This window comes from Lepus europaeus, chromosome 7 (genome assembly GCF_033115175.1).
Source record: "Lepus europaeus isolate LE1 chromosome 7, mLepTim1.pri, whole genome shotgun sequence".
Lineage (NCBI taxonomy): Eukaryota > Metazoa > Chordata > Mammalia > Lagomorpha > Leporidae > Lepus > Lepus europaeus.
Genome location: NC_084833.1, coordinates 47636951 through 47660921, shown reverse-complemented (window position 1 = coordinate 47660921; position 23971 = coordinate 47636951). Strand labels below are relative to the sequence as shown.

Below are 23971 nucleotides of genomic sequence, written 5' to 3'. Positions count from 1 at the left end.
TCTTCCAGCTACTGGTTCACTCCCCAATTAGCCGCAATGGCCGGAGCTGCACCAAACTGGAGCCAGAAGCTTCTTCTGGGTCTCCCACATGGGTGCAGGGGCCCAAAGGACTTGTACCATCTTCTTCTGCTTTCCCAGTCCATAGCAGAGAGAGAGATTGGAAGTGGAGTAGCCGGGACGCGAACTGGTGCCCATATGCGATGCCAGCACTGCAGGCAGCACAGTGCTGGCCCACAGTGTTTCACTCTTAATCCTTTGAATGCATAAATACCACCATCTGTTTATCCATCCACCTGTGGATGGAAATCTGGGTTGTTTCCACATTTGGCTATTGTGAGCACTACTGCTATAGAGTTTCACTGTCTCTTCCCTCACTATTTCCTGATAATAAATCTGCCATTTTTAACCTTTTTTCCTCCATGCATAATATACCTTTTTTCTCTGGCTACTGTTACACTTTTCTATCACTGTTTCTAAGCAATTTGGTTATGATATGCCTGGTAATTCATCTCTTTTGGGACTCCAATTACATGTATATCAGAATGCTTGAAGTTGTTCCATAGATCCAATTTTTTGTTCATAATTTTTCTCATTTTTCTTTCCATGCTTCATTTCAGATAGTATCTGTTGTTCTGTATTAATCTTTTCACCTGCACTGTCTGAACATTTGTTAATCCCATCCAGTGGATTTTTTCATCTGTAGATGTTTCATTTTGGTCTCTTTCATATCTTCCACATCCCGTCTTAATGTTCTTATGTTTACTTCTTCTTTCTTACACACACAGACCATAGTTGTACTAACCGCTTCTTACATCCTTGCCTGCTAACCCTATCGCATGTGTCATTCCTGGGTCGGTTCTGATTTCCGTCTTGCCTTATGGCTTGCATTTTCCTGCTTCCTGGCATACTTGACAAGTTCTTACTAGATCCTGTACATTGTGAGTATTTCCTTGCTGGGTGCTGGGTATCCTTTTGTTTTTAAAAAATATTCTGGAGCTTGTAACAGTTATGCTACTTAGAAAAGTTTATTTCTTTGAGACTTGCCAGTAAACTTCATTAGGTAAAGTTGGAATAACTTTATTTATTTATTGGAAGGGGAGTCCTTCCACCTACTGGTTCTCACTCCCCAAATGGCCACAGACTTCCACTGCTTTCCCAAGCCATAGCCGAGAGCTGGATCAAAAGTGTAGCATCTGGGACTCGAACCAGTGCCCATATGGGACGCTGGCACTACAGGCAGCAGCTTCTCGCCCTACGCCACAGTGCCAGCCCCAAGTAACTTTGATTTCTCTACATTCTGCATGGGATTCATCACTACTGAAGCAATGCTCTTTCACACACGCCGCCCTCTATTTTATGCATTTAGAGTTTTCCTACTCTAGCTGGTGGTTGCTCCAGCTATTCCCGACCCGGTGTTACCTCTCAGGATTTTTCTGCGCCTTCCACTTGGTTCTTTCCCTAGCCTCAGGTAATTTTCTCATGTGCAGGCATGGACCAGTATTCAGCTCAGGACAAGGTCCAAGGGGGACTTTCTGTGAAGGTTCAGAGTGTTCATTCATTCATGTTCACTCATTAATATTCATTCTTCTGCAGGCGCCCGCCCCCACCCCCACTCCTCTCCCCTTCTCTTTCCTTCACTATCCTGCTGTGCACACTCTAGTTCTCTTGGCCTCCAGAACTCCCTGCCTCTGCTGTGCAACTTGGGGAAACCAGCTTGGGCTCCTCTTCCCTGCATCGCGGCCTAGAAATGGAGCAATGCACCTTGCAGTTCACTAGGCTCACCTCATTTGCTTTCGGCTCTCGGGGATTACCCCCTGTACTTCCAACTGTTCAGTGTCTGACAACCGCTGTTCCGTGCATTTCGTCAGGGTTTTTTGGTTATTTTAAGACAAGAGGGTAAACTAGATTCCTGAAAGGAGAAGGTTAAGTCATTATAAATATTTTTAAATCATAATCTTTTCCTCTCCTATTTTTAAAGCATAAGACTCATGGTCCTTGGTACTCCTAAAGTTAACCTTGTGATTCTATGTGGCGGAGGCCATAGCTTGAAGTTGTGAGAACGAACGTGTGTTACATGTTTAACAAATACTGAGTCTTAATTTGTCAGGCCCCGAAGCAGGTTCTGCGGATTCAGTGATGATTCATAGTTTCTGTCCTCAGAAAACTCATAACCACCTGGAGATCCTGTTGAGGAGACAAATAGATTCTGTTTTAATGGCCAGTCCAGAGACAAGGAGATACCAGAGAAGGGGTGCCCAATCCCAGGGCTAGGGATTCAGGGCAAATCTCCCAGAAGAAATGATCTGAACATATCGGGAAAGGAAGAGAGGATCGGAGAGGCTCAGGACTCATGTTTGCATATCCAGACACAGCCTGCCCCTGCTTTGTGTCTTGGTTTTGGCCATAAAAGTATGTTCAGAATTCCCACATGCTACCTTGCATTGTGTCTGGGCTGCACATGCCTGAAGCAGAGCCCGGCACACAGCAGGTGTCTGGTGTCTGTCAGAGGATGGGTGGACGGACGGCTGGGCAGATGAATGGATGGATGAGCAAGCTGTGTTCACGTGGAACCCATTCCATCTCCCAAGGTGACTGTGGACTCGCAGGCTGTGTGGCCCCCTGTGAGCAGGTATGGGTTCAGGATTGAAGACACGGGCCACATGTACGTGATCCAGACACCCTCACACATCCAGATCCAGTGGCTTCACAGCTCGGGACTCATGATCCTGGAGGCCAGCAAAGCCAGCAAGGCCCAGGGCCGTGGCCTGTGTGGTGAGGAGGGCCCCAGCTGCGGGGAGGGGAACGCTTCCCAGGCCCGCCTCTGCTCCCATACACTGGGACAGGGCACCAGGCCAGAGGTGGGAGCAGCAGAGCTGCCACGTTGGGGAGACCTGATGTCCATGTCCTGGGGTTGAAGCTGCCAACAGAGATGGTGCAGGGCCCTGTCCCAGCCAGGATTGCCCGTCAGCTTCCCTGACGGCCACCTCATGCCAGACAAGCCTCCCTGTCTGCCTGTGCCTGGGCACTTCACAGAGCACTTGCACACTGATCTCACCTACTCCAGTTCATCCACGCAGCAGCCCCGAGAGGTAGCTGTCAGTCTCCCCACTGAACTAAAGACGGGGATTCTGAGACGCCAAGTGGCTTGCCTGAGCAGAGGAGCTGCTCTTCAGACCCTAGCATAGCTTCAGCGAGATCCTCTGGGGGACTGGATGTGTTGAGTTAGGAAAAGAAGTGCAGGAGTCGTCCAGGTGTGGGCTGCACTCTGCGACCCAGTGCCATGGTCACGGCGGTGGGTAAGGAAGGAGTACTTGCCTCTCACACCCTCTGCCTCCTCCACCTGCACCATTATGCTCATTCACATCCATGCCCCACATTCAAGACCCTACACATGCATGACCTCGTGAGAGCCAGCTCCATGCTCCTTTCCGCTCTCTACATGTTTACTGTGTGCAAGTCACTGGGGGCAAAACACACACAGTGCCTGCTCGCTGGAGCTTCCATTTTACTGACGCAAACACTTCTTACACAGGCACCTGCCACCACCCTTTCCTCACTTTTTCTTCTCTTCATCTATGGCAAAGAGCTCTGTGGTCATCGGGAGCCTGGTGGCTCAGCCCCTCCCTAAGACAGCCCTTGGTGACTCAAAGCCAAGACCCCAGATGTGACCATTGGGACCACTACTGACATCTCAGAGTCTTATCTCCCAAGAGACAAGAACTGGTGGCTGCAGCTGGCAGAGTGGAGCCAGATCCTGTACATCTCTATTTTTTTTGGAACTAACACCTGATATCCTGGGCACCCTAGGAGCTAACAAGGGGAATCCTGAGATCAGTGAGAATCTAAACAGAAAAGAGTATGCACTCAGCAAAACATGCACACCACACCAGCAAGTGTGTCACAGAATTGGCAAGGTCACGGTGGCTACCTCTGGGGCGCCCTTGCAGGAGGGCCGTCTGAGAAAGCAGCTCAGCAAAAGCGTGGGCAGGGAAGCATGTTTCTCCTTTGAAAGATTTATTTGAAAGAAAGGTAGAGACAAAGAGATCTCCACCTGCTGGTTCACTCCCCAAATGACTGCAAAGACTGGAGCTGGGCCCTTCCAAAGCTAGGAGCCAGGAGCTTCTTCTAGGTCTCCCATGCGGGTGCAGGGACCCAAGGACGTGGGCCATCCTCTACTGCTCTCCCTGGCCACAGAGATCTGGATTGGAAGTGGAGCAGCCAGGATCCAAACCGGTGCCCATATGGGACGCTGGCACTGCAGGCGTTGGCTTTACCTGCTACACCACATCGCTGGCCCCAGGGAAACGTGTTTCTGGAGAGTGTGGACTATGCATGAGATGAAGCTGGAAGCTCAGTGTTAGAAGCTGTTAAGGATAAACCACCCCACTCCCACCTCAGTGCCTTAACATGATGACGGGTTATCCCCTGCACACATAAATTTCCAGGCTTCTTCCATCTTGGAACTCTGCCGTTTTCAACTCGGGCTTCCAAGACTACAGAAGAGTAGGCAGTTGGGACATCTTCACAGACAGGGCATGCAAGCTGTTACCCTCAGCTTCACTCATTTTCCATGTGCTGGGACTCCGTCCCATGTCTCACCCAACTGGAAGGGAGGCTGGGCTAGCTAGGCTGATCGCCAACAAGAGTGAGCAGGCATTGTAGCTGGCTAGCAGATTCTCTGGGGTAGCTTTTTGTTTTGATACATTGCCAAACTTAGAAGTTGCAAAAACAGTGTAAGGGACTCCCATGTATCTTTTGTACAGATTTACTGATTGTTCATTCACATCTTGTCTCATTTGCTTCTCTTTATATCTCAGAAAGTGCCTGGAAAAAAACAGAATTAAAAGAGAAGTTTACTCAGTGTAAAAATGTTGAAATCCATGCATCATTTTTTCACAACAAGGATTTTCCATGGACTTTACGAAGATCCCTCATATGCATGGGTTTCCAAATGCTTGAGCCAAAAATTAATTATCTTTTAATTTCATTTTTGTGAATTTGAAATACCTTCATATGCACATTACATATGCAATATAGATACACATACACACATATTTTTCTGAGTGATTTGAAAGCGAGTTCAAACTGCATCCCTTAATCCTTAAATACTTTGCTGTATGTTACCAAGAACAATACTTCTGTATTTTCCAATACAGCAGCCTTCATAGCTTCTCTGTGCCTCATTCACTTCACCAAGAAAATGAGGATAACACTGCCATTTGCCTCTGGGGACTGCTGTGAGGAACACGCAGAGTGAGAACCAGGAATCTGGGAGTGGCGCTGGTGGTGATGGCTGTGGGGTTCTTCTGCCCCTTGCAGGCATCTGCGATGGAGACGCAGCCCATGACCTCACCCTGCAGGACGGCTCCGTGGTGGGGGAGGCGGAGGACCCTGCTCCCTTTCTGGAGAGCTGGCAGGTGCCCAGCTCTCTGACCTCCGAGGGCCAGACTCGATTCCGCCCAGACAGCTGTGCCACGGCTGACTGCTCACCCTGCCTTCGCATGGTGTCCAATCGCACCTTCAGCGCCTGCCACCACTTTGTATGTGCCAGAGGGAGATCGCCCAGGCTGGGGAGGGAAGAGCTACCAACAGAGGCTCAGGATAGCAGGACTGGGAGGAGCTGGGCCTGGGGGGGGGGGGTGCCAGAGTCAGCAGCACCGCCTGATGCGCACGCCCAGGTCTCCCCAGAGTCCTTCTGTGAGCTGTGGATCCGGGACACAAAGTACGTGCAGCAGCCCTGTGTGGCACTGACCGTGTACGTGGCTATGTGCCACAAGTTCCACGTGTGCATCGAGTGGCGGCGCTCCGACTACTGCCGTGAGTGGGGGATGTGGGGGTCTCCTCCACTGCTGCTATTGTCCTATCTCTTGTTAGGAAGTAAAAGGCTCCAGATCCAAGTTCAAGTCTTGGCTTTCCCAGGTTTAATCATTCACCTGTCTATTCATATTAACTAAAAGTTTATAAATATTTATAGTATATATAAAATACATAAATATTTTATATTAATGAACAAATTTATTATCTATATTAACAAGTTAATGAATACTGATTTTAATTTGGCATTTAAGTTCATGGAGTCTCTTCTCAGTAAAATGGGGACAGCTCCCTCGTAGAACAGTCTTGAAGATGACGAGAGACCTGGCACACGTGCCCACCATGTTGGCCAATAAATGTTAGTTCCTTCCACTTAACTCTTTGTGATAGAGAGAGACAGAGACAGATCTTGCATCTGCTTGTTCACTCCCAAATGCCAACCATAATCAGAGTGAAGCCAGGCTGAAGTCAGGAGCCAGGGACTCAACCCAGGTCTCCTGCGTGGGTGGCAGAAGCCCAGCCACGCGAGCCGTCTGCTGCCTCCCAGGGCGCATATTAGCAGGAAGCTGGAATTGCGAGTGGAGCCAGGCTTTTGTCAGGACTCAACTTGACCCAACCCTTGGGCAAACCCATGTGGACAAGCAGCTAACGAACGGTCATGGCTGTGCCCCAGTAAAACGTGATTTGTAGAGGCCAACAGCAGCTGGGTCTGTGGAGGGGCCGCGCTTTGCTGAGCCCTGCCTGCCCTAGAGGGAGCAGGTGACACCACCAAGCCGCCTGACTGGCGCTGCTGCTCTGCACCCCCCACTTCCTGCCTTTAATGGGGAGGGGGCCCTGCCTGGGGTCTGAGCGAGGCCTGGTGCCTGCTGTGCCCCTGCAGCCTTCCTGTGCCCCAGCAACTCCACTTACCAGGCGTGTGTGGCAGCCTGCGAGCCCCCTGAGACCTGCCAGGATGGGGTGCTGGGCCTGCTGGACCCGGAGCAGTGCCAGGTGCTGGGCGAGGGCTGCGTGTGCTCGGAGGGCACCCTCCTGCACCGGCGCCATGCGGCGCTCTGCGTCACTGACGACAAGTGTGGTAGGTGACCCCCACCCCCAGGCTGGCCTTGCCCTGGGGCCCCCTTTGCCGTCCTGCTGCCCATGGCCGACGCCCAGCTGCATCCCTCCAGGTCTGCTCAGAGGGTGGTCAGTGCCCTAGGGGGAGCTAGCCTGCGATGTCTGGGTCTGCCCCCTTCTTCAGTCCCCCACGCACCTCTGTGTCCCCCCCCACCCACAGCTTGCACCGACAGCACTGGGGTGCCGCGGGCCCTGGGGGAAACATGGAACAGCTCCCTCAGCGGCTGCTGCCAGCACCAGTGCCAAGCCCCAGACACCATTGTCCCCGTGGACCTGGACTGCCCTGGCCCCCGCCCTGAGAGCTGCCCACGCTTCGGGGAGGTGGCCCTGCTCGTGCCCACCGAGGACCCTTGCTGCCTGGGGACTGTGTGTGGTGAGTACCGACCGCCCTTCTCTTCTGCCGCCCTCGCCTGTAGGACAGGTGAAAGGTTCTACCCTGCCACCAACCTTCATGGTGGGGAAATACGACAGCTCTGTATGCGGGCTGAGCTGCGGGGCAGGAGCTGAATTGTGGGAGCCCATGGGGGCGGTGCTTAAGGCATGGGCTCTGGAGCTAGACAGCCTGGCTGGCTCTTCACCTCCTGTAGCTTTGCGACCTCAGGCAAATCAGTTAACATCCTCTGTGCTTCCCTGGATTCTCATCCTCCTGAAACATTAGGCTGTAAATGGCACCCCCTTTGGGTGCTAGTGAGAACTGCGTGAGTGAACTGGTTTAGAAAGAGCCCGGGCTTGGCTCATCTCCGTGGTCCCCAGCTCTTAGTGCACCTCTGTCCCTGTCCTGGTCCCCTGGGTGACCTTCAGAGCTTCCAGGAATTTGGGTCCTGGGCCTGAGGGGAGTAATGAGGCAAGGTGGCCAGGGGGTGGGCAGCACTGGAGCGTGGCAGGGCTGCCCTGGCCTCCAGGTGACAGGCCATGTGGCTCCCTGGCCAGTGTGCAACCAGACTGTGTGTGAGGGCCTGGCACCCACCTGCCGTCCTGGCCACCGACTCCTCACCCACTTCCAGGAGGACTCCTGCTGCCCTAGCTACAGCTGTGGTGAGAGGCCCCGGGGTGTGGGTTGGGGGGGGAGGGGTGGGACGTGGCCTAGGGGAGGGAGAACAGGCTGTTCTGGGGACTGTTTTCTGGCTGGAGACCGGACCGAGCCAGGGTACAGGCCCAGCATGGCCGCAAAGGTTCTGGACCCTGTGCCTAAGTTCTGTCTTCTCCAGAGTGTGACCCAGATCAGTGTGAGGCGGAGCAGGTCCCCAGCTGCCGTGAGGACCAGATCCTGATCACGGGCCGCCTGGGGGACTCGTGCTGCACCTCTTACTTCTGCGGTAGGTTGGCCTACCTCACACCTGCTTCCCTGGGCGGCTTGAAGGCAGGCCCAGGGGTCTTCATGGGAGGGGGTACAGGGAGAAAGGTGAAATTGCCGTTCAGAAGCACGTGTAGGGCAAAGCGGAAACAGCTGCACTTGCTGAGTTAGCACGAGGTAGCCAGTGCTCTGGCAGGATGAGGCAGTGTGGGGACACAAGGAAGCCCACCAGGTCCTGGCTGCAGGGCAGGCCACGCGGACCATGATGCGCTGCTGTTACCTTGGCTCCTGCCAGCCCGGCCACCTGCGCTTCTGTGACATGGGTGATCCCCCTCTCTCCCGCCAGCCTGCGGCGACTGTCCAGACCCCATCCCCGAGTGTCAGGAAGGGGAGGCGCTCACTGTGCACAGGAACACCACGGAGCTCTGCTGCCCTCTGTACCAGTGTGGTGAGTCTCGGCTGGGCACGTGGCGGGACGGGGCTCTGGGGCCCGCCCCAAAGTCCTCATCCCAGGACCCACGAGCGCTCAACAGGCAGCTCCTGCGTGGTGAGCTTTGAAAGGCGCCACAGCCAGCTGAGGCCAGGAGCAGATGCAGCTGGACCATGCTGTGGGAGTTGGATGGTGGGGGACGGAGGGGGCCCAAGTCTGTCCCTCTGTGGACATCCCCAAGGGCCAGAAGAGGCGTGGATTAAGGGCAAATGCTTAGGTCCCTACCATACCCCCAGAACTGATAAAATCCCTCATTCTCTGATTGACCAAGGGCCCTGTGTCAGGTTCCCTTTGCCACTGTGTGACCACAGGACCTATGTCCCAGAAGACCCGGGTTTTCCAAGCCTCTCAAGAACTTTTCTCTTGCGATGATGAACATCTGCAGGTCCTTTCTGACATTTACTTGACACAGTACCTGAATGTGTGATGGACATTCTGGACTATGCTAACAGTACCTTGATAGAGCATCTACTATGTGTCTAGTACCTAATACAGTACGGACTGTGTTCATAGGAGCCTGATATGGTATGTGCTCTGCAGGAATATTAAATACTGCTAGCATTACAGACTTCAGGTAACCTAGTAGATGAACATGAACAAAATGGTTATATTTAAATATTAAATTTAGAAAAATTGCTTTGCATGCTAACTGCAGGAGACTGGGAGGTGACCCTCACTTGCACAGAAAAGTGTAGATGAGGGTCCCAATGCCCCCAGAGCATCCCTGATTGGTTCAATTGTCAACAACCAACTAGTAAACCACGTGGGTTCCCCTGAGAGCTCTCCAAATGACCTGGCCACGCCTCGCCGGGAGCCGACTGGCAGCTCCCCTTGAGGTGCCAAAGGGCACCTGTCGGTGTTGAAAAGCTGGTCTGAGCAGAACTGTCCCTTCTTCTCTCCACTTCTCCTGTCACCCCTCCTCCTCCTCCTCGAGCCTCTCTCACTCCAGGTCCTTTCCACGTTTCTCTGCCTGAGTACATGGAGTAAGTACAGGCAGGGTCAGTCAGTCATGGCTGCTCGTGTGTAAAATGGTGCTAACGAGGGTGGACATGGGCACAGTGGTTAGCGTGGCTGCTTGGGATCCCTAGCAGATTGCCTGTGTTTGAGTGCCAGTTCTGCTTCCGACCCAGCTGCCCGCTAAGGCACACCCTGGGAGGCAGCACGGGAGACCTGGACCGGGCTCCAGGCTTTGGCCTAGTCGACCCTGGCTCTTGCAGGCCCGTGGGGAGTGACCCAGTGGGTAGAAGGCTGCTGTGAAAGCTAGAGGTGGCGTATGTGAAGCACCTGGGTCAGCTGGTTTCCTGTCACTGCAGCAGAATGCCCCCGACTAGACAAATGATAAAGCTTGTTCCGTTTGCATCCCAGGAGCAGTGGTGGCTCCCCGGGGAGACTCCGGAGCCCAGCCCAGGAAGGGTTGGAGGAGCAGGGAGGCGCCCCCTCCAGAGCCAGTGGTGTATTTCTGGGGATTTGTGGCCACAGGGTGATGTTGCCTGCTGCCCCTCCCCCACAGTGTGCGAGAGCTTCCGCTGCCCCCAAGTGCGGTGTGGCCTGGGCACGGCCCTGGTGGAGGTGTGGAGCCCGGACCGCTGCTGCCCCTACAAGTCCTGCGGTGAGTCGCTGCTCCAGGACCCTCCTTCTGGGCGGCTCCTGGGTGTGCCATGGACCAATAATGAAAGCTCCATACACCAGTGTTGTCTCCAACAAGGGGCTGACAGCTCTGCTTTGCCTCTGGGTGTGTTGCTTCTTTTCCAAGCCTCCCAAGAATATAAACTTCACGAGGGCTGGGGCTTTAGGATTTTATGTATGACTATGTCCCCAGAGCAAAGCTTAGCACATAGTCGGTGCTTAGAACTATTTGCTGCATGCATGAGTGACCCGGAGGGGCTTCATGGAGCTCTCCACCCTTGAGCTTGCCAGTGGTGCCGCCCCACAGCCTGAGCTTGCTGGGGGCACACTTGGGAAGTGCAGGCCGAACTGCCACCCTCGCCCTGTTTGTTCCTGGAGAGGCAGCACCTCTCAGGTAGACTCCGAGGAGGGGGTGCAGGAAAGATGACTCCCAGTCAGGAGCGGAATCCCGTGAGTGATCCAGCTGCCTGTTCATCCTCACTCCACATTCGGTGGGGAGCTCGGGCCATCACTGCCCAACCAAGCAAACTGCTGCCACCTCCATGCGCCCCCTACCCCCAGCTGGGGCTGCCACTGGAGGGGCCGCACCTGCAGCAAGGGGTTAGAGAGGCCCAGAGGACCTCCCCGGGCATCCCTGCTGAGGAGGGGCCCACTCTTCTTTTTCAGAGTGTGACTGTGACACGATCCCGGTGCCCCGGTGCCATCTGGTACGGAGACCTGCTCCTCCCCACCTCCCTGGTCCCCTCCCCAGAGGGGTGCACAGTCCTGGGGTGCGAGTCGGCATTCTTGTCTCAAGCTCTGCCACCCTCCTTTGTGGAGCTTAGGCTTCAGAGACGTGCGAGGATGAGGGACCAGGAGCTGGCACGAGGGTAGCAGGGACTGTGAGGAGGATGGTGGCAGCAGGGTAATTAAGACAGCAACTACTGTTTACTGGGCCATTTATGTGCAATATCATGTTCACTCTCATGTCAACCTCGTGAGGTTGATGGTGTAACTGACTCAGTGACACAAACAAGGAAGGTAAGGTTGAGGCTGTGAAGCTACAGATCAGAGCCGGGACTGGAATCCAGCAAAGCTGACTGGCTGCAGGCCAGGGCAAGGAGAGAAGACCTTCCGCGGCGTGGAGTTCAGTGTCCGTCACTTCCTGGATTCTGTGTGCCTCACCCTGTCCCAGCACCCCTTTCCTCTCACTGTGCCCCCACCCCAGGCTGCCTCTTCTCCTGGGAACGGGTGACCTGGGGAAGCAGTGTGCCTGTCGCCTGCTGGGGGGGCGGGAGGACATACACTCCCCAGGAGGGAGGCTTGGTGGGCATGAGACTGAGCTTCCAGGGGTCCCAGGCCCCACCCCACCCCCTGCAGGGGGCAGAGTGCTGCTGAGGGAGCTGACCTGCCTGCCTCTGCCCCAACCCCCCAGTGGGAGAAGTCCCAGCTGGACGAGGAGTTCATGCACAGTGAGGAGAACGTGTGTGGCTGCGCCAAGTACGAGTGCGGTGAGTGGGGCGGGGCCCCGGGTGGGCCAGCCTGCCAGGGGCGGGGCTCTTGATGACTGCTGCCGCCTTGCACGCCCTCCAGTGAAGGCCCCCGTGTGTCTGAGCCGTGAGCTGGGAGTGATGCAGCCGGGCCAGACGGTGGTGGAGCTCTCGGCAGATGGTGTGTGCCACACCTCCCGCTGCACGGACACGCTTGACCCCCTCACCAGCTTCTACCAGATCAACACCACCTCTGTGCTGTGTGACGTCCACTGCGAAGCGGTAAAGCGCGGGTCAGGGCCTGCCTGGTAGACGGGAGCTTGCCCCAACCCCCCAGACAAGTTTAGAGAGTAGGCATCGGGGGGGGGGGGGGGGGGGGGGGGGGGGGAGCCCTCTAGCGGCCAGAGTGGGAACAAGAAGAGGCCTGGCGAAGCACATCGCTAAAGCACCTGCTGAATGCCTGGGCCATGCCCTACCCTGGTTTGTGCACTTGTGTTGCTGCCATTTGCTGTGCTGTTGTACGTGCATAATGCCCCAGATGGTGACGGGCTTCTGGCCTGTGCTACATACATACTAGCTGAATTAACAGCTCGGAATTTTTCCTTTATTTTGGGTGAGAAAAATTGAGGTTTAGGGAGGTGCTTTCCTTTTTCAAAAGTCCCACAGGAACCCAGACTCACAGTAAAGTCTCTCGGGACCCCAAACCTGCCCCTTAATCACTGAAGACACTGTCGTCAGCTCCAGCCGCAGGAAGGGAGCCCCAGGGCAGCTATCTCGACGACCTGCCTAAGACATGAGGGAGCACTCACAGGGGCTCACGTGGAGATGAGCAGACATGGAGAGGGAAGGGTTGGGGTGGACCTGAGGCCATCTCCCCCCACCGTGCCCTGCAGAACCAGGAGTATGAGCACCCGAGGGACCTGGCGGCCTGCTGCGGCTCCTGCAGGAACGTGTCCTGCCTCTTCACCTTCCCCAATGGCACCACGTCCCTGTTCTTGGTAAGCTGTCCCTGACAGATCACCTGTCGCCCTGGGTTCCCTGGGACACAAGGAGCAGGGCCTGCTGTGCTCCCAGGCCAAGGCTGGGTACAGATAAGGTCTTGAGTGTTGCTAGGCCCTGGGCTGCACCCATTGCTGGAGCTGTGGTGTCCATCTGGCCACAAGCAACTCTGCCCCACTCTGCCCTGCAGCCTGGGGCGTCCTGGATCGCGGAGTGTACACGCCACCACTGCGGCAGCACCCCTCTGGGCGCCGTGCTCGTCCGCTCACCCATCAGCTGCCCCCCACTCAACGAGACTGAGTGTGCCAAGGTCAGTGCCGCTCCCACCCACACCACAGCCTCAGGTGAGGGACACTGGCTGTCTCCAGGGTCGGGGAGGGTTCTGGGTGCGGACTGTGGGAGGAGCAGTGCCCTGGAGCCTGTGCCTCCACTGCAGCCCTACATCCGTTTGTTTTTCTTTTCTGTTCTGAATACCTCCTCCACCTGGACCCCCTCAGCACACTCCGTGCACTGGCACACCCACTGCTGCTCACATGTACCACGTACATGCCCTTGTCAGTCCTGTAGGGCCAACCCCCTCCCCTGAGACCCAGCACGGACAGCTGTGAGTGTGGCACACCTGGGGGAAAGGGTGTCCTGAGATTCACATTGGGCACCTGAAGATTTAGGACTCGGCTCTAGGAAGCAAATGCGCACACACGATCATGCACAGCCATGTGATATCACACGTGCTCCCACAAGCACAAGCACGCATGTGCATTCTTGTTTACAGTCCATTGTTTTATCCCTTTCACCGCAGAGCAGCAGAGCTGTGAGGGATTTTGCCTCCATTTTAGAGATGGGAAAGAGGTAATAGAGTCCAGGCCACTCACCCAAGTGGGTCAGCCTCACACCCTCCTTCCCTGACCCTGAGGGGGTGGCACTGCTCATGGAAGAAATGGAGGCGCAGCACCACCTTTGTCCAGGCTCAATGTTTCAGCTTTGCTGGGGGACTGCCGGCAGCCATGGTGCCAGTTGTCCCAAGAAATCAGAGACACCTGGCATACCCAGGGGCCCATCTGCCCCTGCTCAGCAGGGCATCATGGGAGGCACAGTCAAGACTCTAGGACTCCTTTTGCCATTTGCTGGAATCTTGGCTCCTGGCCTGAAACAGGGGTCTCCCCAACTACCTCCCCCTCCTCTCCTTCCAGGTTGGGGGTTCCGTGGTGCCTTCCTTGGAAGGATGCTGCAGGACATGTGAGTGAGCATGGCTGGGCTGACGGGGAGTAGGGTGCCGTTATCAGGGGTCACAGGGCCCCATGCCTGGCACCTAGGGTAGCAGCTCTTCAGGGGTGAGTAGATAAATGATGACTCCTCCGCCTAAGGTAGATGGAGGGCATTGGCACAAATATGCAAGTGGCCAGAGGCTATGAGTGCACCCTTGTCCCAATATAAGGCCTCTGCCTCTAGCTGTAGACAGAGGGCATTGCATTCAGGAAGTTACTGGGTCACTGCTATCTCCTGCTACCCCTCACAGGAATTCTCTCTGGTGGTGTGGAGCACTGGCCATGGGTGGAGCCGGGTGCCCGGCGGAGTCAGAAAACTCGGTGCATCTGTCCTTATCCCTGGCTCCTGGAGCCCTGAACACTGAGCCTCCAGCTCCACCCCCTCACTTGTGTGTGCATGTCACCTCATGCATGCCCTCCTCCTAGGGCGCTCTGACCCTGCCCTTGGTGGATTTAGCTCCAAGGAAACTGGGCTCAGGGCCATTGGCTGATCCAGGCCTACAACCTCCCATTCCCTGAACGTCCCACCTGCCCCTGTGTGACCTGTGACCCATGTCCCTCTTCCCAGGTTCCCTAGGGACCCTGTTTCCTGTGGTCCCTGTTAGCCCTGTCTCTCCTCCACGGGTTAGTGTCCACTGCCACCCAGGTACTCCTCTCAGAGGCCCACAGCACTGGAAGTGGGCAGCTGCCTTGCTGTTTCCAACCACGTCCCTTCTGCTAGGTGGCCCAAGCTCTAGAGGTGGGGTTGGGGGAGGGCCAAGGCCACCTGGCCCACAGTGCATGCTGGGTAGTGAGCACAAACCCTGGGCTTGCATGGGAATGCTTCAGCACCTGCTCAGCTGGTGCCCATCAATGCCTACACCGCTTTGCTCTGTTGGTCACTCAGCCAGTCGTGGTCTGGGGCTCAGCGGGCCAGGGCACAGAGACAGAGGACTAAGTGGGTTAGTTTTTTTTAAAGACTTATTATTTGAAAGGCAAAGTTACAGAGAGGCAGAGAAAGGTCTTCCATCTGCTGATTCACTCCCCAAATGGCCATAACAGCCGGAGCTAGGCCAATCCGAAGCCAAGAGCTGCTTCTGGGTCTCCCATATGGGTGCAGGGGCCCAAGCACTTGGGCCATCTTCCATTGCTTTCCCAGGCCATAGCAGAGAGCTGTACCAGAAGTGGAGCAGCTGGGACTCGAACCAGTGCCCATAGGGGATGCCGGCACTGTAGGCATTGGCTTTACCCGCTACGCCACAGCTCTGGCCCCAGTTGGTTAGTTCTATGCAGCAGCCATCTAGCTGGTGGGAACCCTCTGTGGGGTGGCCCCAAGGCCCGGAGAAAGGAGATCACCCCATTCCTGGCAGGCAAGTTTATGCATCTGGCAAATGTTTGTCAAGTACTACACATACAGTATAAGCAAGGCCCACAGAGCGATGGAGAACAAGTGAAATATATAGCCGGGGTGGCACCGAGTTGATGTCAGCTAGGGGCTTGCATCAAGAACACCACAAAATTGTGGGTCTGTATTCAGGTGTGAAGTGAGTATTTCCACAGAGTGAGAACAGAACTCAGGAAACCATGGAAGGGACTCGTGCCAAAGAAGGCACTGAAGCTGACGCTTCAGCCCTGTCATTACAGACGTGTCTCGGGTAGGACAGTGCTGGCGCCCTGGACGAAAACAATGGAGGCTTGAGAGGGGACGGGGTGGAAGGAGGCGGAGGGGGACCAGGAAGGGCCTTGCTGGGAGATGAGCCACATGATCAGTTATCTGAGAGAGGTGTGGGTCAGGCCAAGGAGGCCCCAAGCTCTTCATCAGTGTCCAGCACGGGACAGCTCTGCAGGGCAGCAAATCCCGGGCCGGTGGATACACATGGACCCGAGCAAACCTCTGCGTGAAGCGAGCACTAGGCCCTGGGAATGCCATTCAGGAAATAGCAGAGCCTTCATGCTAGAAGCCCTCTTGGAAAACTGAAGCCCAGAGAAGGACACAGACCCGGCCCGGGTCCCCAGCAGGGGTTAGGTATGGGCACCGAGGCTGGGGTGGAGGGGCCGCGTGTGCCCCTCTTCCCTAGCACAGAGTGGCCCGGGGTGCCCAGCCTGCCTGTCCTCTGGGGCCCTTGCTCTCACTGCTCTGTCTTTGCCTTCCCCAGTGGATTCCACCTCCTTCCAGGGCACTGGGCAGAGGCAGTCACGCATGAGCGCTGACGCTAGGAGGAGGACCCCCACCCCCACCCCGCCAGCATGACTCACTGTCCAGGGAGCCCATCTCAGTCACAGCCGCCCTGGCCTCTGTGCCCCCAGGTAAGGAAGATGGACGCTCCTGCAAGAAGGTGACCATCCGCATGACCATCCGCAAGAACGACTGCAGGAGCAACACCCCTGTGCGTGGTACCTGTAGGGGTGAAGGTGGGGGAGGAAGGGGGCAGCGACACCCCTGTGCATGGTACCTGTGCCCAGGGGCGAAGGTGGGTGAGGAGGGGGAGCGACACCCCTATGCGTGGTACCTGCGCGCTGAGGGTGGAGGTGGGGGAGGAGAGGTGGGGGGTGTGCTGCCTCACCAGCCCGCCTTCTCCAGGTGAACCTTGTCTCGTGCGATGGGAGGTGCCCATCTGCCAGCATCTACAACCACAACATCAACACATACGCCCGCTTCTGCAAGTGCTGCCGAGAGGTGGGGCTGCAGCGGCGCTCTGTGCAGCTCTTCTGTGCCACCAACGCCACCTGGGTGCCCTACACGGTCCAGGAGCCCACCGACTGTGCCTGCCAGTGGTCCTGAGGCCCACTCTCACCCTTCCCCCACCCCTTCTGCTTCCAGCTGGCCGGGCTGGGGGCAGGCAGTTAAAGGTGGTGCAGAACTACTATGATTTGGATGGAAGGGTAGGTGGAGGCCACATCTGTCCCTCGTGGCTCCCTCACTGGGCGCCCCCCTCACACCTGACAAAGTGCCACAGCTGAGGGCTCTGAAAACTACTGTCCTTGGCCTGAGAGAGCCATAGAGCCGGGGCACCAACCTTGGCACATCTGTGACTCTGGCCAGTTCTTGAGGGAGGGGGTGACAGCTTTCCTGAGAAGCTGGGCCAAGATCAAGTGCACACACAGGCCCATTTTCTTGCTCTGCCCTTTTAACCAAGGACAAGGTAAAAGGAAAGGGTGCCCTCCCTGTACCCTCTGGCCTGTGCTGAGCTCCTCAGATGGACTTTCCTAAAGCAAAGAAGGTGGGGTGCAGGGCCAGGGTCCTCTCCTCCACGTCTGTGAGCGCAGTGCCCTTCCAGTCCTCTGCTGTCCGAGAGGTACCGAGTATGCTGCTGTTGATACTGTAATTGGATCGCAGCGGGGCTGGCTCTTCAGCGGAGGTGTCTGATGGGGGTAGGATCAACTCCTTGGCAAGGGCTCAGTCCACCTCTCCCAGGGCCCTGCTCTCAGCCCCTGGTTTGCAATGAGCCCTTTCTCCAAGGAAATAGTCTCTGGAGGGGGTGTTGTGGCCCCACCCATTCCAGGCTCTCTGCCCCATAGGACTGTGTAGCAGGAGCATATCTAGAGGTGGAAACTGCAGGCGAGTGTGCAAAGGCCCAGTGTCCCTGAGACGGTCACAACCTTTCTCCAAAATACTGTGTGCTTCCTACAGCTGGAGCCCCTCCACACTCCAGTCTGCCCTGCTTCTTTGTACCACTGGATCCAAAAGGCACGAATAGCGAGCAATTGAGACCCCTGAAGTGCCTGTGATGTCTGGAGCTATGTGGCTACTCTGGCGCCCCCTGGAGCTAGGGGACTAGGTCAGGATGGTCCACAGCTGTCCCCAAGGCCTCTTCGCTCTGTACCTGTGTTCTGCTTCTCTGTCAGTAAATCATGGGACGCCTTCAGCCTCTGAGCATCTCTGACGGTGCCACGCAAGTGTCTGCGGGAACAAGAAGTCCCTCCTCTCTGGCCCTGGAGGTCGGGACTTCGCCTACCCAACCTAAGCCCAGGCCCATGCCCCATTCACAGCAGGCCCTCAGAGGGACTGAACTAGTCAGGGGCTGGCTCCTGAAGAAGAGGAAGAAGACTAAGGGGGCCAGCGCTGTGGCATAGCGGGTAAAGCTGCCGTCTGCAGTGCTGGCATCCCATATGGGTGCAGGTTCAAGTCCTGGTTGCTCCACTTCCCATCCAGCTCTCTGCTGTGGCCTGGGAAAGTAGGCCTGCACCCACGTGCGAGACCCGGAGGAAGCTCCTGGCTCCTGGCTTCGGATCAGCACAGCTCTGGCCGTTGCGGCCAATTGGGGAGTGAACCAGCGGATGGAAGACCTCTCTCTCTCCTTCTGTGTGTAACTGACTTTCAAATAAGTAAATAAATAAATCTTTAAAAAAAAAAAAAAAGGAAGACTCAGAGCTGGCATACAGATAAGGGGATGGGGAGGGTCCCTCGCTGTGTGCATAGGGCACACCCTGAGAGAGGTGTCCTACTACCCTCTCAATGGCTTCGTGGTAGTTTCCGTTTTTCTCCCAGGAGGATTGCGGAGTGGCCCTTCAACTTGAAATGACAAAGGTTCACCCCCGGGAGCAGGTAGTGCCCCTCCCTCACAGGGAGCCATGCTGAGGGCCCAGGGTGGAGCCTACACTTTGGACACCAAGATGTGGAAGGTTAGGATTTTAATTTACACGTAAGTTTCCCCCCTCGTGGTACACCTGTTTGTTAACATAGACCCTGGGACTCTTCTGAAGGAAAACAGATTTATAGTCCGTTAAGCAGCACCCTCCCCCCACCGATTTTATGTAATTTTAAAGGCAGAGAGCTTCCCTGTGCTGGTTCACTCCCCAAATGACCACAACAGCTGGGCTAGACTAGGTCAAAGCTAGGAACCTGGAATTCAATCCAGGTTTCTCATGTAGGTTGTAGGGACTCAAGCCATCATCTGCTGCCTCCCAGAGGGTATGCCAGCAAGAAGCTGGTTTGAGTCTCATCTTTGTTTCCAATCCAAGGGTCTCCAATATGGGATACAGCCACTAATAAATAAGCAGTGGATCAAAGAAGAAATGTAATGGAAATTACACATTTTAACCTGCATGTTTATGAAATAATGACCATTAAACTTGTGAGCGAAAGCAATAGAGGGGCATTCACAGCCTTAAGCACATTTCTTAATTTCCTGCCACTACAGCCAGACATGGGGTGGGACACAGCTTCCAAACTTCCTCCACCACTGATGATGACCTGTTGAAGTCAGTCCATCCCTTCACCATGACACACTCCCTAAGCCACATATCGATACCTTTGTTTTGAATTTTGAGCTCAATTTAAAAAAATGCCTTTATATCTTTAATGACATGATTTTAATCTCACTTTCTATCAAATAGCAAGGTGTTTATATTAGGATACAAGGTGGTTCCTCAGCCATTGCTCGAACCCCAGTGTTTGTGACTATTCGACCTCCCTACACCGCCACTCCCATCGATGGCTGGGAAAGCAACTTGTGGATACAGCTGTTGTGTAGACGCACAGAGGGCATCAGGCCAAGTTAGCCAGCCTTGGCCTCAGCATCTTTCTGCAGTCCCGGTCTGGGAGGGTGGTCCAGGCTGTCAGATGCCTGTTCCCACCTCCTGTCACTGCTGAGCCAGCTTTGGTAGCCAGGCACTCCTGGATTCCAGTTGCTTCTCCCCTACCCTAATGCTCAAACGAGACCATCACTTCCAGTGAGCAAACCCCACTGCTGGAATCGCAGAGGCCTGGCTGTCTACCTCTCACCACACAGACACTCCCACCCGGGCACCCTCTCTTGCCGCCTTCTACTGGAAGCCAACCGCCCACTCCAATTTTTAGGCCAAAACTTCCAGTACTTCTCCCACCCTGTCCCCGCTCTCTCCTAGGGAGAGCAGTTCTGTTAGGTTAAAACACTTTAGTGAAAGATAAACGAGAGGAAACTCGCCAACCCTACTCTGCGCTGCAGGGAAGACAGGACAGGGTGAGGACTCTGAACCTCAATCTGTTGCCCAGCTGGCTTCCAAAAAGCCAGTACCAGCAGTGCTTCTGTTTGGAGAAGCCAATTTAAATTAAAAACATACATCTGGGGCTGGTGCCATGGCGCAAGTTAATCCTCTGCCTGCAGTGCCGGCATCCCAAATGGGCACTGGTTCTAGTCCCGGCTGCTCCTGCTCTTCCAATCCAGCTCTCTGCTATGGCCTGGGAGAGCAGTAGAAGATGGCCCAAGTGCTTGGGCCCCTACACTTGCATGGGAGACCAGGAAGAAGCACCTGGCTCCTGGCTTTGGATCAGTGCAGCTCAGGCCGTTGCAGCCATTTGGGGAGTGAACCAATGGAACCTTTCTTTCTCTCTGCCTCTGTCTGTAACTCTACCTTTCAAATAAATAATAATAAATACATCCGATAAGCCATCCTATTCCTAAGTAACTGTGATGTCTGCATTATGGCCCTTTAAAGACGCCCACCGGGGGCAGGTGTTTGGCACAGTGGTTACAATGCCAGCTGGGACACCCACATTCCATATCAGAGTGCCTAGATTCAAGTCCTGGTTCCACTCCTGACTCCAGCTTCCTGCTAATCCAGACCCTGTAAGACAGCAGGTGATGGCTCAAATACTTGGCTCCCTGCCACCCATGTAGGAGACCCAGATTGAATTCCAGCATCCTGGCTTCAGCCTGGTCCAGCCCCAGCTGTTACAGACACCAAGGAGTGAACCAGTGGATGGAAGCACCGTGTGTGCTCTCGCTCTGCCTTTCAAATAAGTGTTAAAGATGCCCACATCCAAGCCCTGGCTGGAACCAATAAATATATTACATGTCAAAAGCAGTATTGCAGATGTGATTAAATTAAGAAAATGAGATTGTGGGATTGGCTGCCTTGGATTATGTAGGCGGGACTAATGTAATCAAAGGTCTTTATAAAAGGGAAGCAGATGGGTGAGCCAGAAAGAGGGGAGGTGGTGACAGAAGTAGGGACCATAGTGAGGCACTCTGTACTTGGAGGTCGGGGCTCCAACAGGCAGCTTCTAGAAGCTGGAAGCCAAGGAAAGGATTCTCCTGGGAGCCTCCCATGGGAACCCAGGCTTGAGTCCAGTGCAACAGACTTCAGACTTCTGAACTGTGAGAGAATAGACCTGCATTACTGTAAGCCACCGAGTTGGTGATAACTTGTTACGCAGCAACAGGAAGTCAGAAGAGCGTTGAAAGGAAGAATTCACACACGAGCCAGGTGCCTGGCTGCTCACTGCAGTGCTGTTCTTCACCTTAACAATGGGTACCAACAGGGAACAACTAGATAACCTAGGACAGCCACACTCTGGAACACCTGTGGCCCTCTCTGTGGACTGACATGCTGGCCTCCAGAACATGGTAAATGAGGCAAGGAGATTGTGGGTTGGTTCCCACAGAATGGCACTCCTCCTCCATGTGGGACACACACACCTCTCTGCCAGTCTCACTGTTTTCAGGAGCGCCCTTCCTGGCTATCAGGGCCAGCTGGTCCAATGGCAGCTTTGGTCCTGGAATAGGCTGTGTGGCCGAGGATCCCAAGGGCTGTTGCTGTGCACAGGAGCACACATAGGACAGTACAGACTCAAGGCTCTAGGGACATCTGCAGCGTCTCCCCTGTATCCGTTTCCTCCCCACTGAGACTCAAGGTGGAAACTAGCCCAGAGGCCACCCCAGGGGAGGTGACGAAACAGAATCCCAGGACCAGCCTGGCCTCTGTGAGACTTGGTGGCCAAGCAGGGTGGCTGCCGGGTCTGCAGCCCCCTGTGACGTATTTGCAAACACGAGGGGGTTTGAGCTGCAGAACCATCCCATTCTCCGTGGTGCAGGCTCAAGTTCCCGCCCTGATTTTCTGGGCTTAATCCTCTTCCTGTGGAAATCAATAAGGACATTGTGATGGAATGATTCACGTTCAAGGTCAGGCCGGAGCAAATTGGAGGCGACATGCTGATTTTACTACCCTCACCAAGAGAGGAGCCAATCGGGCTCACAGAAGCCTTAACTCTTTCCATGCCACTCCTGTTAGCTCTATCGGCACCAGGCCCCACCCCTGGGCCTACCTCCCCAGGGCCTTGCACCCATCTCCCTGAAGCCTGCACCACACAAGGCCTGGGGTCCCACATGCTTTTGAGATGGTTTAGGGAAGGCAGAGGGCAAGTTCAGGAACAACTTCAAGTTGAACGTTCAATGGTACAGTCTCAGGAAATCTCTCTCCTGAGTTCCGGGTCCCCTCGTTCCTGCTTTCCCAAGTTGTCCCTCCTGGGGAGGTAGAAGGAGGGAGGGACCAAATTCCTTGTATATTTTTTCTTGCACAGCAAGTCAGATCTTTTCTGTAGTTCAAATATGATAGTTTATTCCTCCCCTCTAATAAAAGAAAAAGGCCAAGACAGATGTTTCTGAATATCTGAAACCTCGTGTTCAAAAATCATTCAGTGCTCCTGGCTCCTCTGTCTTGAGGCTACACTGCCTGCAGCACAAGCCTCCCAGCGTGGCCATGCTCTGGTCCACCAGCCAGTGCAAGTGGTGCCTGGAGGTGCTCTGGAGTTGGTTTTCCTCAGCTCACGCTGACCACAGGTGGCCACACCCAACTGCAAGGCAGGCTGGGGGATGTAGTCCAGCTGTATGCCTGGGAAGATGAGGAAGTGGGTCCGGTGCACAGTGTCTGCTCACCAGAAGTAGAGATAAAGCTGCCAACCAGAATGAAGTGAGGCAGGATGTAAGGTCCTGGGGCAGTTTCTTTGATTGACAGTGACTCAACCACAGGTCTTGGAAGGAGCCACTGGAGAAAGTAGGGCTTCGTGTGGTGGGAAACCCAGGGCTTCACTGGACCACAGCAAGCATGAGAAGGGATAGTGATGGATCCAGGCACCACTGGCTGGGAGGACCCCACCTTAGATCTACATGACCTCCGTGTCTCTAACATCCAACAGAGGGGAGTACAAGCATGTCTCTGAGCCTGAAGGAGAGGAGCCTGGACAGCAAGGAGTTAAAGGGTGCAGGGGAGCCAGGTGCCCCCAACATACTGTGGTGGTGCCAGTTAATCCCCTGCAGCAGGCAGGAGGCCTGCACAGCTGTCTCTCCCAAGCCGGGACTCTACTACCCCCGCCCTGCCCCGGCCCCTTGCCCAGAGATCCTGGCAGCCCAGGGATTGGGTGGGGGTGGTGGACACGGGCAGACAGCATGCTGGGTAAGCGGTGCAGCCCCTGCACCCGTGGAGAAGCCATTCCCAAGAGCTCTGCTACCTTCTAGGCTGCTACTTAGCCCCTACTTGCCAGGAAGACCCCACCTCCCCAAGCCGGCCAAGCTATTCACATCACACACCTCCTATTACTGTCTCTGTACCTTTGCCTAACCTGGAATTCTGCAGAAGCCCAGCCCACAGGAGCCCTGCTTTTGGCCTCTGGTGCCCCAGGGGCAAGGGTCCTGCTGGTCTGGGGCCTCCCAGGCCTGTGTCTGCACTCTGCTTGGGGAAGCAGGCCTTGCACCCTGGCTCCAGCCCTCCTTTATTCCTCACACGACATTCACCTTCCAACAGACGAGAAAGCTAAGGCTCAGAGATGGGAGGCAACCTGCACAGCAGGAGAGTGGAGGAAGCAGGACTGGAGCCCCACACTCCCGTGCTCCTTCTCAGCCAGAGAGGAGACCAGGATGGTTGCTGGGTGTCTGGGAGCTGGGGCTCAGGGGCCCTCCCTCCAGGAAGCCAGAGGGGGCAGTGGAACAAGGACTCTCGCTGCTCTTCAGCCAGTTGGCAGCTGGAGGACATGGGCCAACTCCAGTTCTCAGTGCCCGATGGCGTGGACAGGCAACAGGTTCTTCATTCCCGGTTGGCATGAGGGTCAAATGAGATCATGCATGGGAAAAGGGCTGGACAACTGCAGAAGCCATGCCTGTGTGCAAGGCTGCCCGGCTGAGCCAAGGGATTCCAGCTCAGCCAGGCCCAGGGCACGAAGAAGGCA

At 55.3% G+C, this 23971-nt stretch overlaps 1 protein-coding gene across 1 annotated transcript in view; it reads left to right on the top strand.

Annotated features, from left to right (window-relative positions):
* Positions 1-16831, top strand: part of OTOG (otogelin) — a 92020-nt gene extending 75189 nt beyond the window's left edge. Inside the window, exons 40-56 of the mRNA XM_062197498.1 lie at positions 2589-2772; positions 5320-5540; positions 5679-5817; positions 6695-6889; positions 7088-7300; positions 7858-7962; positions 8136-8243; positions 8568-8669; positions 10222-10320; positions 11004-11044; positions 11752-11827; positions 11910-12088; positions 12700-12804; positions 12996-13115; positions 13996-14041; positions 16357-16436; positions 16631-16831. Coding sequence (XP_062053482.1) covers positions 2589-2772; positions 5320-5540; positions 5679-5817; positions 6695-6889; positions 7088-7300; positions 7858-7962; positions 8136-8243; positions 8568-8669; positions 10222-10320; positions 11004-11044; positions 11752-11827; positions 11910-12088; positions 12700-12804; positions 12996-13115; positions 13996-14041; positions 16357-16436; positions 16631-16831 — 2214 coding nt within the window. The remainder of the gene's footprint in view (positions 1-2588; positions 2773-5319; positions 5541-5678; positions 5818-6694; positions 6890-7087; positions 7301-7857; positions 7963-8135; positions 8244-8567; positions 8670-10221; positions 10321-11003; positions 11045-11751; positions 11828-11909; positions 12089-12699; positions 12805-12995; positions 13116-13995; positions 14042-16356; positions 16437-16630) is intronic.
* Positions 16832-23971: the final 7140 nt, after the last annotated feature.